The following is a 12,880-nucleotide window of genomic DNA, read 5'->3' as shown; positions in this document are numbered from 1 at the left end:
TGAGCCTGAATGTGTTACTTCAGAAATCTCTAATCCCTGGAGCTCTATATAAATACACAATGTCAAATCTTGTTTTAGCTGCAAAAGTCGATGTTCCAAAGGATAGAACTGTATTTCTCCACAATTTCAACATGAATCAGCAGTTTTGTGTGAAATAAGTTCAATACTGTATTTATTTTATTTACTTCCAACCAAATAAGTAAGAACTTAGCCCCCAGGCCTAAACTCTGTTCTATTACAAGGAGCTAAATGTGTGTAGGAGAACTAATATTCTTTTTGTCAACGGTTTACCTCTCCATCTCGATTTCTAATGTTTTATCAACTACTTTTCTTAAAAAAGGGCAGAGATGTGAATGAAATATCAAATTAATCTTCATTGCAGACTATGTAACACATTAAAACTTTTAAAAGCAACAATGGCTGGATTTTCTAACGTTTTTGGGTTTGAAAATCTGACATCATCAATAACATTAAAATTGTCAACGTTTCAAGTAATTTTGAAACTAAAATGCATTAAACACAGAATTGAAAGGGAAAAAAACTTACCCTTTTAAAAGCCATGGGTTTATAGATGTAAGAGCTAATAATTTAAGAATAAACCACATAGCAGTCGGGAAAAATCCAAGTGTGAAGATCTGCACAAACGTATGAAGTTTTATATGCATCAAAGCACTAGCCAGCTCCTGAAATATAAGGAGGAACAAAGTGGACATAAAACTTTAAAATAACAACTTTACACAAATGCTGGGATAGAACTAAAATCAGACATTTTAATTTTTTTTAATGTTTCTACTTTTAATAAAAAAACAAACTAAACTCTTCAATTTATCTTCTAGATCTGTTCTTCCTAGAATACAGATTTCCTCAAATCTTTTCTATCATAAAACTAAAAAGACAACTGCTTTGGTAAATGCTTAAGAGCACAACTTCAACTGCGTCAATTGTTAGGGATTGTGGAATATAACATTTGGCTGCCCCCCAGAAATTCATCGCAATTCTCCACCTACTTCACTTATGCAGATTGTGATCCTCACAAACAGATCTACCACAGACCCAAGAAGAGTGCAAACTGGGGTCAAGCATGGCAGCGTCATCAGACCAATGCTCTTCTCCACTTTCTTGGCTGCAACACTCCACACAGTCACCATGAAGCTCCTCACTAGAGTACAGCTAAACTACAGGATAAGCAGCAACCAGGCCAGAACCAAGACCACCTCAACTCCTATTATCAAGCTGCAGCACACAGAAGACACTTGGGGGTATGGACACAAAGACTGAGCTCCAAACCACTGTCAACACCTTCACAAAGACCTGTGAGAGAATGGATCTCAGACTAAACACCCATAAAACAAAGGTTCTCTACAAAGCCTACACCCATAAAAAAAAGCCTGCTCCTGTCAAGAGACAGGAGCAACCGACCAATAAAATACATGGGGTGCCTCTACACAACATGGATCACTTCCCACATCTTGGTGGCCTCATCTCAGTGCTATGAAACTTATCAATGAAATCCAACATCAACCCAAAGTGTTAGTGCATCCTTCAGATGCCCAAGAAGCACAGTGTTCCAAGTCTGAGACCTTAAGCCCAGCAGTAAGCTCATGGTCTATGGAGCAACTATGGTCCCTGCTCTCCTACATGCATCAGAAGCATAGAAATATGGACCATGTACAGTAGACACCTCAAATCCCTTCGCAAAACTCTGCAAATCTACTGGCAAAGATAGGTGACCGTCCTCTTCCAGGTTAATATTCCTGGTATTGAGGCATTGACCATGCACAACACAAGACTCCCTAAACAAGTGCTCTACTCTAAACAGTGCCCTAAACAAGCTCTGGAATGGTGAGCAATCGCTGGGCGGACAAAGGAAACGCCTTTCTAAATGAATACATCTTCCTCATTGATATCTAGACATGGCTTGTACTCAAACACACAAACTGAGGAAGAAGCATCTGCAAAGGCACCAACCATTTCAAGCATCACCCAGTGGAACATGTGGAGGCCAAGTGCAAGCAGCAGAAACAACAAACAGAATCCAGAGTGTCCCTCTCACCTGCCTCATCAAACATCACCAGCCCCACTTGTGGCAGATTCTGCCACTGCAGAAGCACACCCCCAACCCCTCACCTTCTCTGGACCAGAAGCAAATCATCCTCGACTCTGACAGACTGGCAAAAAAGAATTTCTCAACATTATCTAACTTAACAAATCACTTCATGTCCAATAAAATATAATCGTACAAACAGTATGTTTGTTTCTCAGTAGTGATCACATCTTCACATCTGATTCAGAAGATCAGTTTAAGCTACACATCAGAAACTCAAGTAAGTGCTTAAAAATTATTCATGGGCTATGGGCACTAACAAAGCAGCATTTATTTATAATTCCTGACAGTCATTCAGAAGGTAGTGGTGAGTCATTTTCTTGACTAAAGTCTCTGTGACATGGGAGCACACAGATAAGGAAGGAGTTCCAGGAGACAAAAGTGAAAGTAGCTGGAAAAACTCAGCTGGACTGGCAGCATCTGTGGAGAGAAATCAGAGTTAACAGTTCAGTCAACTCGACCCAAAATGTTAACTCTGATTTCTCTCCACAGATGCTGCCACCTGCTCACCTTTTCCAGCAATTTCTATTTATCTCCGATTTATAGCATCCGCAGTTCTTTCTTTTCATTTAGAAGTTCCAGGATTTTGACTGACCAAAGGTAAAGCAGTGAATTTACAAGTCAGGGTGGTGTGTGACAGCAGGGGACACTAACAGTTGCTTGTTGTTCTTGTTCTTCTAAGTGATAGAGGCTCCAGGTAGAAGGGTGTTGTTGAATCAGCCTCAACAAGTTGCTGCTTTGCATCTGAAACATTTTACATGCTGTTGCCATCGTTAGCTGGTGTTGGTGGGAGTGAGAGTGGTCGAATGGATGCAAATCAAGTAAATGTCTTTGTCCTGGAGGGCGTTCAGCTTCTCAAGTACTGTCAGAGCTTCACAGATTTACGATTGTGTTGAGTATTCAAAGTCCTGTCTTGTGCCTTGAAGATAATGAATAGGCTTTGAAGAGTCAGCTGATGAGTCACAATATAAAAATTCCAGTCTGACTACTGTAGTCAATCTATTTATGTGGCTGATCCAGTAAAGTTTTTGGTGAAGCCCCATAATGTTAATATTTGGGGATGAATTGAATACATGACAGAGTTAGAGTTCTCTTTTTGAGAATGGTCATTACTTAGTTCTTGAGTGGTACACACATTATGAGAAACAGAGAAAACAGGAGCAGATGTAGGTCAGTTGGCCCTTTGAGTCAGCTCAGCCATTCAACATGCAACAAGATACTGACTGATCTTCTATCACAACACTGTATTTCCACTTGCTCTCCATACCCCTGGATGCCTTTCCACCCAAAATTTGTCATTTTCTTGAATATATTCAGTGAACCAACCTCCATAGCCTTCTGAGGTAAGGAATTCCACAGGTTGACCATCCTCCGAGTGAAGAAACATTTCATCATCTCAGTCCTAAATGACCGACACCATATCCAGAGACAGTGATCCCTGGTTCTAGAATGATCAAACATGGGAAACATCCTCTGAACATCTGATCTGCATACACCTGTTAGAATTTGCTACGTTTCAATCAGATTCCCTCTCATTTTTCTAAACTCTACTGAATACAGGTCCAGTCGCACTAATAACAGTTCTACCATCCATGGTACCAGCTTAGCAAACATCCACCAGCACTCCCCTTTTGGCAATTATTCCTTCTCTTAGATAGAGTCATATAGTTGTACTGCACAGAAACAGACCCTTCAGTCCAACCCGTCCATGCCGACCAGATATCCCAACCCAATCTAGTCCCACCTGCCAGCACCCCACCCATATCCCTCCAAAGCTTTCCTAATCATATACCCATCCAGATGCCTTTTAAATGTTGCAATTGCACCAGCCTCCACCACTTCCTTTGGCAGCTCATTCCATACACGTACTACCCTCTGCCTGAAAAGGTTGCCCCGTAGGTCTCTTTTATATCTTTCCCCTCTCACCCTAAACCTATGTCCTCTAGTTCTGGACTCCCTCATACCAGGGAAAAGACATTGTCTATTTATCCTATCCATGCTCCTCATGATTTTGTAAACCTCTATAAGGTCACTCCTCAGTTATGGTGCACTTGTACAGGATGCGGATGAGGCCGCATTTGGAATATTGTGTTCAGTTTTGGTCACATTGCTATAGGAAGGATGTTATTAAACTGGAAAGAGTGCAGGAAAAAAATTTACAAGGATGTTACCAGAACTCAAGGAACTGAGTTTTTGGGAGAGGTTGGACAAGCGAGGACTTTTTCTTTAAAGCACAGGAGACTGGGGGGGGGATCTTAAAGAAGTGTCTAAGATCATGAGAAGCATGGATAGGGATGAATGCACTCAGTCTTTTTCCCACGTTTGGGGAATTGAGGATTAGAGGGCATCAGTTTAAGGTTAGAGGGGAAAGCATAAATGGGAACCTGAAAGGCAACGTTTTTTACACAGAATGTAAAAAAATGCATATAGAATGAGTTGCAGTGGAAGTGATTGAGGTGGGTACATTAACAACATTTAAAAGGCATTTGGACAAATACATGGATAGGAAAGGTTCAGAAGGATATGGGCTAAGTGCAGGGAAATGTGGTTAGCATGGATAGACATTTTGGTTGGCATAGACCGGTTAGGGCTGAAGGGCCTGTCTCCGTGCTGTAGGACTCTATGATTCTATGATGTTTCCAACAATAAGAAGTAAGACTTATCATCATATAGTTTCCAGCTTTTTACCACCCTCCTTTTCTGAATAGGTATGTCACATTGTCAGTTTTCTAATCCTCTGGTACTTTTTCAGAATTCAACGATTTTTGGAAAAGTACAACCAATGCATCCACTATCTCTGCAGCTACCTATTTTAGGATTCTGGGATTGTATAATGCAAGCCATCGGGGGCACAGGACTTATCTGCCAGCAGCTCTATTCGTTTGTCTAATACTACTTCTCTAGTGATGGTGATAGTATTTAATTTGCCCCCAATATTCTTTAGTAATAACAGGATGCTCAAAACATCTTCCACTGTAAAGACTGATACAAAATATCTGTTTAAACCCTCTGCCATTTTCTGTCCTCCAAAACTGTCTTCAAAGTTTCATTTTCTAAGGGGCTTAAGATAATTTGATAAAAGCATTGATTTCTTTCAATTATACATAGTACATGATTTTTTTTTTGATTGTGGTCTAGAGTTATTCAAATATAGAAAGTTACAAATGAAATAAAATCAGAAATGCCAGAAACACTTAGTAAATCAGCTATATCTAAGCAGAGGAATGGAGTTTACATTTCAATCAATAACTTTTCTTCAGAACTATATTGTTATCCACTGACCGGCTATTTCTAGCATTTTCTGTTATTATTTTAAATTTCCAGCACCTGCAGTATTTTGTTTGATAAATGCTCTGGGTAAATTTCCAAAAAGTCCAATTCACATTGTATTTTTCTCAGAGTGCCACATTCTTAACAAAAAATAAACAGCACATTCATAAAGGCTATCCATAACGAACTGGAATCAGCAGTGGTTAAATAGCTAAATCTGAAGAGGGCCATTGGTTTGCCTAGCATCACTGCAAACTAGCCTGCACTGTTTAAGATAAACGCACCTCTAAGTGGAAGCTCATTCTGGCCCACGTACTAGGAGCTGAGCCTGGGAAAGTGAACACAAGAGGGGAGAAAGGAGGCTCGAAGGTTGTGAAACTCTCCACTTGTAATTTGGAGGGAACAGGTGGAAAAGAGGAAAAATGACCTTACCTACCTTCTGCGTGCTTGGGTAAGTGGGTGGGCATGGCATCATGCAACCCCATCATTTACCAACAACAAATCAGTCAAGATTCATACGTAGCATGCGAATGTTTCACCACTCCCTTGGATACCTAATATTGTTGGAAACCTCACACCCACATTTCTCAAATTCCACATATTACCAGTTCTTCAAATGCAGCAGCCAAATAGATTCCGCAACACTTGATGACACACTCTCCTCTCTAGCAGGGCAAGGTAGCACATAATTGGAGACAGGAGACACCTAAAGGTAAATCGGCACACCTATACATCCAAACCCTCATGAAGGTAAAGATGCTGGTCATTACTGGAATAGTTGTTGCTACTCCTGTGGCCAATGACAGCAAACATTACTCATCCCCCTCCATTCTCGTGCCACACATTTGACTTAAAAACTCCAGAACAAAGTAAGCATGCATCTCTTACTTTCTCCCTCCAACCAACCACATCTTACTATCATGTTCTTTCCCTTCAAGATATCTGATTATATTAGATTACTTCGATTACTTAGTGTGGAAACAGGCCCTTCGGCCCAACAAGTCCACACCGGCCCTCTGAAGAGCAACCCACTCAGTCCCATTCACCTACATTTACCCCTTCACATAACACTATGGGCAATTTAACATGGCCAATTAACCTAACCTGCACATTTTTTGGACTGTGGGAGGAAACCGGAACACCCGGAAGAAACCCATGCAATCAGGGGGAGAATGTGCAAACTCCACAAAGACAGTTGCTTGAGGTGGGAATTGAACCCAGGTCTCTGGCACTGTGAGGCAGCAGTGCTAACCACTGTGCCGCCCCGTACTAAGAGCTGTAAACTGACCAGGCAATGGAGGAACACAAAGAGAGTGAAGATAGCACAGTGTCAGTTGATTTCACACTCTCAGCAAATGTTGATGGAGTGCACATCTTAGAGAACAGATTAGTTGTGAAGCAGCACATGGTGAGACAATGACCATGAGTGGGTTGCAACCAGAACAGGGAGCAAGGGTAGCACAGTTGCCAATTCAGCAGAGGGCAATTTTTTTTTATTTATTCATTTTGTGGGATGTGGGCATCATTAGCTGGCCAACATTTACTGCCGATCCCTAGCTGCCCTTGAGAAGGTGGTGATGTGCTGCCTTCTTGAACCACTGCAGTCCATCTGCTGTGGGTTGACCCACAATACCATTAGGGAGTGAATTCCAGGATTTTGACCCAGACACAGTGAAGGAATGGCAATATATTTCATGCTCAGTTCTACTGCATAGTATTCAGGTGAGGATTTTGATGTGACAGAAGAACTTTAATTGATGTACACAAAGAAATACTTGATGCATCTGAAAGCCTGCTAAAGACCACTGTCAATGTCAAGGAACACAGAGGAAACTAACATCAACTTGGTACAGAGTTTTATCCAGAGTTTGGAATCCAAATTTCCAAAGTCAAAGTGGTGACCCACTCCATTCATATACTTATGGACTTCACAGCCAATGAAGCATTTTTGAAATGTAGCCCTGTTGCCATACAAATTTTGAAGCCAAGTTGCATATATCAAATATCCACAAATAATGCTTATTGTATAATTGGATTTAGTGGCATTAGTTGAAGCATACTTGTTGCAACATTGAAAGGATGCTCCTGTTCTTCTTCAAATTGTTGCACAAGATCTTTCACATCCACCCAGGAGAACAGATGCTGTCTCAGTTCAATATTTCATCCATTGAACGGCACCTCTAACTGTACACAATTATTTCAGGATCGTACTGAGTTGCTAGCCTAGATTATCCATTAGTTTAAGGAACTGGGCTCAAAACCATGACTTTCAAATTGGGAGGTACGTGAGCTACCATTCAGCCCCCCTTTTGGGGGGAAAAAAACAAACCTTAATAGTCATCCTCAACAAGAATAGGTATTTGACAAAACAATAAGTACTGCAAAATAAGAACACAAGAATTTGGAGTGGGATATGCTTTTCAGCTTCATTAAACCTGCTCCAACATTTTTTAAGATCATTGATGATCTAGTGTGGCCTTCATTCCACCTTCACATCTGTTCTCCTTAACCTTCAGTATGTTTCTTGACTTTAAAGAAAATCCAAGCACCTAGCCTTGAATACACTCAATGAACCTGCCCTCACTGCTCTTTGGGGGCAGAAAAGAATTCTGTGGACTTATGACCTTCAGAGCAAATAAAATGTTCATCCCAATCTCAAATAGAAGGACCACAATTTCGAAACTCTGCCCCTTAGTTCTAGACTGGTCCCACAAATCCAGTGAGGATTTTCTGTTTCAATAAGATTATCTCTCATTCATCTGAAGTGCTATGAATATAGATACAATCCATTCAATCTTTCCTCGTAAGATAACCCTTTCAGCCCAGGAATCAGCTAAGTGTACCTTCCCTGAACTGTTTCTAGTGCGGTTATATACTCTCTCAAGAAAAGCCACCAAACTGTACATAGCATTCCAGATGTTATTTAAGATCCTCTACAGCTGTATCAACACTTCCCCTTGCCAGTAAGTATGCTCTACCTGCATCCCCTTTATTATTAGTACACTAATTATGAAAATAGGGCAATCAATATATCAGAAATTTCCTTACAACATGAGGGTCACATGGCTTTTCAAAGAGATAAATCTTTACTCAAGTTTTCATTTTGCTAGTTAGGCACAGGAGAAAATAGGAGTTCTATTAACACAGTCCAGCATATTCATTTTTGGACCTTTACATTCCCATTACAACAGACTTTAACAGTATTGCTCTTCATTTTTTTAAAAATTAATTCATGGGATGTGAGGTTCCTTGGCTTCGCCAGCATTTGTTGTCCATTTCTAACTACCTTCAAGAAGGTAGTGATTAGTTACCTGCTTGAACCGCTGCAGTCCATATGGTATACTACAATCACAATGCTGTTAGGGAGTTCTATTTTCTATTCTTGCTGCCAAAGTGGGAAACCCATTGTTTATGGACTAGACCAAGCCCCCTCAACATATTTTAAAGAAGGTAGCCTAGACCTTAGCTTTTACTTATTTTAAAGATAGATGTGAAGTGCCATGTTCCAGATGCAATGCAACTGGTCAAACTACTCAACATTAAGCAAAGCACAATCTATTTAAACACAAAACACAAACAAAAAAGGAATTTAGAATAACTTAACAAGTGAAAAAATTAACCAAATAATAGATACAGCCAGTTCTGCTGTGACATATGTTTCTTCAATGCGAATTGGCTTTAGCAACATGATTCTGGCCCCATTAGTTTAAATGGCGCAGCTTATGCGTGATTTTCTTGCATGAGAATGGAACTAACTGTACAGTAACTAATTGACTGTTCCAATATAGTAGCATCCCTTAAACACACCTCTTGGCAAAAAGGCAAATTCAGATACAGATTCTCGCATGCAGGTCTCCAATCAAGGAGGAAAAAGACATCAAGAGAAGATTCAGAGAGTGGAGCCCCCAACTTTTTTGAGACCCCAAAGGCTTCTCCTGAAAGCTAAACTTAAAAACTTAAAAAAAAATTAGAAAGCCTGGTCTGAGAGAGCTGGCCAAACTCAGGCTGTTTCCATTGTTCCAACTTTCAAAAAACTCCAAGGCCTGACAAATTGCTTACTCTCTTAGAGACAGTTGTGCACCTCTGCACAACTTACTACCTCTCCTCAAAAAAACTAGGACAAAATAACCTCTTAAAGTGACAGCATTGTTGCAACTTGCATTAGATCTTTGAAAATATGCTGCTCCAAAAATAATAATTTTAGTGCCGAACTTTAAAAATAGAAAAATATTTCACAAATTATTTCAAAATACAAGAAAGTACAGTGGATAAGTGCAGACACAAAGTCCACTTTCTTGTATTTTGATGCAACAAACAACTGCTTATAATAGTTAAGAATATAATTACATTATGATTTACACAAGATAGAACTCACTGAAAATGAAATAGGCCAAATACTAGAGAATGAAAGGATTTCTCAAGATTTGGATTGCTATCGTTCTACAAACTCACATTTTGATTACGATAATTTTGAAACATAAAAACATACCTCAGTCTTTAGTGAGAGTCCACTGTTTAAAAATATTGTTGAAACAGCAACATAGGTTATAGTAAACTCTGGCTTCAATGGTCCTATATATTGAAAAATATGCAATATTTTAATTATAAAATCTCTCATCCTTCACTTTTCCCTAAAAATCGCTATTGTAGTTTTTACATTATTTCACATGATTTTACATTAGTGATATTTGTATATAAACATTCATCTAAACAATCTGTTAAAAGAATTAACTTTTTTTAAAACAGTAAACAATGCAGAATAGCACATTATTTATAAAAATAAAGTCCAGTTGTAAAAATACCAGTTAGCTCAGTTGATTAGATGACTAGAATGTGGTTTATAAAAACACCAACAGCTCAGATTCAGTTCCATTCTGATTAAGGTAGACTTGAAACCTACTTCTTCACTCTTCCAGTCAGTGGAAGGTGATAGCAAAACTGCGAAGAAAACGGAATGCAGGAGAAAATTACAGCAGATGCTGGAATCTGTACTGACAACAACAAATGCTGAGATCACAACTGGTCAGACAGCATCCATAGAGTGAAAGCAAGCTAGTGTTTTGAATCTAGATGACTCTTTATCAGAGCTGAAGTGAAGAGTCAAGGACTCAGCTCAGAATTAAACATCAGTAGGCAAGGAGCCAAAATTCGACCTCTCAGTAGGTTTTCCTCACATACAGATGAAAATAAATGCCTTTGACCTAATTTCCCAAATCCTCAATTGGTTGATTTGTGCTATAACAGTGTAGTCTTAGAAGGAGTAGGTTATTCAGCCTCCTGTTCATATATACCTACATTTGAAATGTTACATTTGAAGGTAAACATGGGCAGATTTATAGAATCAAATTGACACCATTCGTAATCCATTTTTAAAAAAAGCAGAGGTACAAAACTTGTTTCTCACTTTAATGCCTGTATAAAAAGTTTAATGTTCTAAAAATGATTTTAATGGAAGTGTTAATTTCAATCCAAAACATTTGATTGCTTTTACATTCTGTAGAAGATTGATTTTATGGGTTTAGCATTATGTGATCTACTTTCCAGTTTTGTCTTCTATTCAACAGGTGTTAAGTAGAGTCAAGATTAGAATGGTGCTGGAAACGCACAGCAGGTCAGGCAGCATCCAAGGAGCAGGAAAACCAAAGTTTCGGGCAGGAGCCCTTCATCAGGAATACTAGGCCCACCTACAAAAATTATAGATCTTGATTTGGAAAAGGTATCTAGATGGGTGTATGAATAGAAATGGTTTAAAGGGGTATGGGCCAAGTGCTGGCAAATGGGACTAGATTGGGTTGGGATATCTGGTCGGCACAGATGAGTTGGACTGAAGGGTCTGTTTCTATGCTGTACATTTCTATAACTCTTCAGTCACCCAAGAACTCACTTCCAGTGCAGAAGTCATCCTTGACCACAAGACACTGCCAAAAGAAGAAACTGGATATTAACTTTCCCAAATTTTTACAAACATCAATTGTTATAAAATAGAATTGCATTAACTCTTCTGAATTTCTTCATATGCTTTTTTACATTTCCTATGAACAGCTTTCCTTCTTTCAAATTCAATTACTGTTAAAAAGATATCCATTTGCACATAAGCTTCCAGAAACAGAAAAATATAACGGTGACCAGATACCCCGTTCTTGAAAGGATCAAAGACGTTTCTGCATGTCTGAGAAGAACTTGGAGAGTCAGGCGGAATATCTAGTTCTCCTGGACCACAAATCAATGACATAAGTAGAACTAGTATGTGATTCCACTAGAAATGTTTGAGATGGTAAGATCCAATTTAATTAGCAGAACCATAAAGGTCATAATCTCTGGAATTCTTCTTAAGGAACACACAACTTGATGTAGAAGAAAGAAAAAAAAAGTTGAATGTTTGGAAGACACATGTTTTAATTCATTGGGCATAGTGCCAGTATTGGGCTCCACTTAAATCGGATTCACATCAATGCTCTGATGAATCAAATAACTGGTGTTGCAAATAGGGATTTTTCTACTAAATAGGGGCAGTTTGGACCAGTGACTTCAGTGAGTGGAAATGTATAAATTTAAAGAGAAAACTCAAGTCTATAAAGCAATGTTATAATTTAAAGATAAGCAAAGTGTGACTGGAAGAGTAGCATTTAGCAATAGTGATGCATCAAGTAAATAAGATCAATCAGGAAAAAACTGGAAAAATTAAAATTAAAGAATATATTAAAATATGATATTAAAATAAATAAATGAAATGTAACAATAGACACATCATTATCAAAAATAAAAATGGATTTGATTGAATAACATTTGAATAGATTGAATAGATGTGTTACAAATTGATCAAAGCAAAGCAAGAGAGGACAAAATATTCCAAAGTACTTAACATCCTAAAAGACAGAAACATAGTTCCAATAATAAAGGACATGATAAAGACAACGGAAGGGCTTTGGCAATATGTAGAATAACCAAAGATATAGATAAGAGGTCTTCCAAAAATTGGCATAGTATTAGACAAAGTGTTAATTCAGTCCATCATCGACAAGGTTCAAGTCAAACTTATGTTGAAATACTCTCCATTTGCCTGAATAAGCACAGTACAACATTCAAGAAGCTAATATTATCCAAGATAACAGAGTCAGTTTGGTAAACATCCAATCTCTGCCTTAAACATTCACCTGCTATACACTGGAACACCCCTGCTAAAGTCTGTTCCAGCTACAAGATGCAGTGCAAAAACTTGCAAAGGCTCAGTTGACAGCAACTTCTAAATTTCATGTCACACTACAGATGACCCCATTGCACTATACATACACACACACACAGACGGACACACACGCAAAGACAGACCCTCTCTCATATGCTCACACATACACCCTCTCACAGACTTATACGCCTTTACATTCACACTCACACTCTCACAGACATTCATAACCCCTCCTCCCCACCACACACACACGCATACACGTTTGTGAGGTGAATTTGTACTTGCAGAATTACATTTTACCTTTGCTCAAAAACTGCATGAAT

The 12,880-nt window shown here is 38.9% G+C and overlaps 1 protein-coding gene across 4 annotated transcripts in view; it reads right to left on the bottom strand.

Annotated features, from left to right (window-relative positions):
* The window catches only part of slc10a7 (solute carrier family 10 member 7), a 272,017-nt gene that overhangs the window by 254,384 nt on the left and 4,753 nt on the right, over positions 1–12,880 (bottom strand). For 3 of the 4 annotated variants that reach the window (XM_072569113.1, XM_072569293.1, XM_072569375.1), the window contains exons 2-3: positions 9,864–9,946; positions 547–683 (exon numbers count right to left, since the gene is read on the bottom strand). In XM_072569113.1, coding sequence (XP_072425214.1) covers positions 547–683; positions 9,864–9,946 — 220 coding nt within the window. Of the gene's footprint in view, positions 1–546; positions 684–9,863; positions 9,947–11,258; positions 11,293–12,880 lie in introns of all 4 variants that reach the window. The other variant, XM_072569205.1, reaches the window with a different exon arrangement.

Source organism: Chiloscyllium punctatum, chromosome 1 (genome assembly GCF_047496795.1).
Source record: "Chiloscyllium punctatum isolate Juve2018m chromosome 1, sChiPun1.3, whole genome shotgun sequence".
NCBI lineage: Eukaryota > Metazoa > Chordata > Chondrichthyes > Orectolobiformes > Hemiscylliidae > Chiloscyllium > Chiloscyllium punctatum.
The sequence above is the reverse complement of the archived record's forward strand: the minus strand, read 5'-3'. Positions and strand labels throughout refer to the sequence as shown.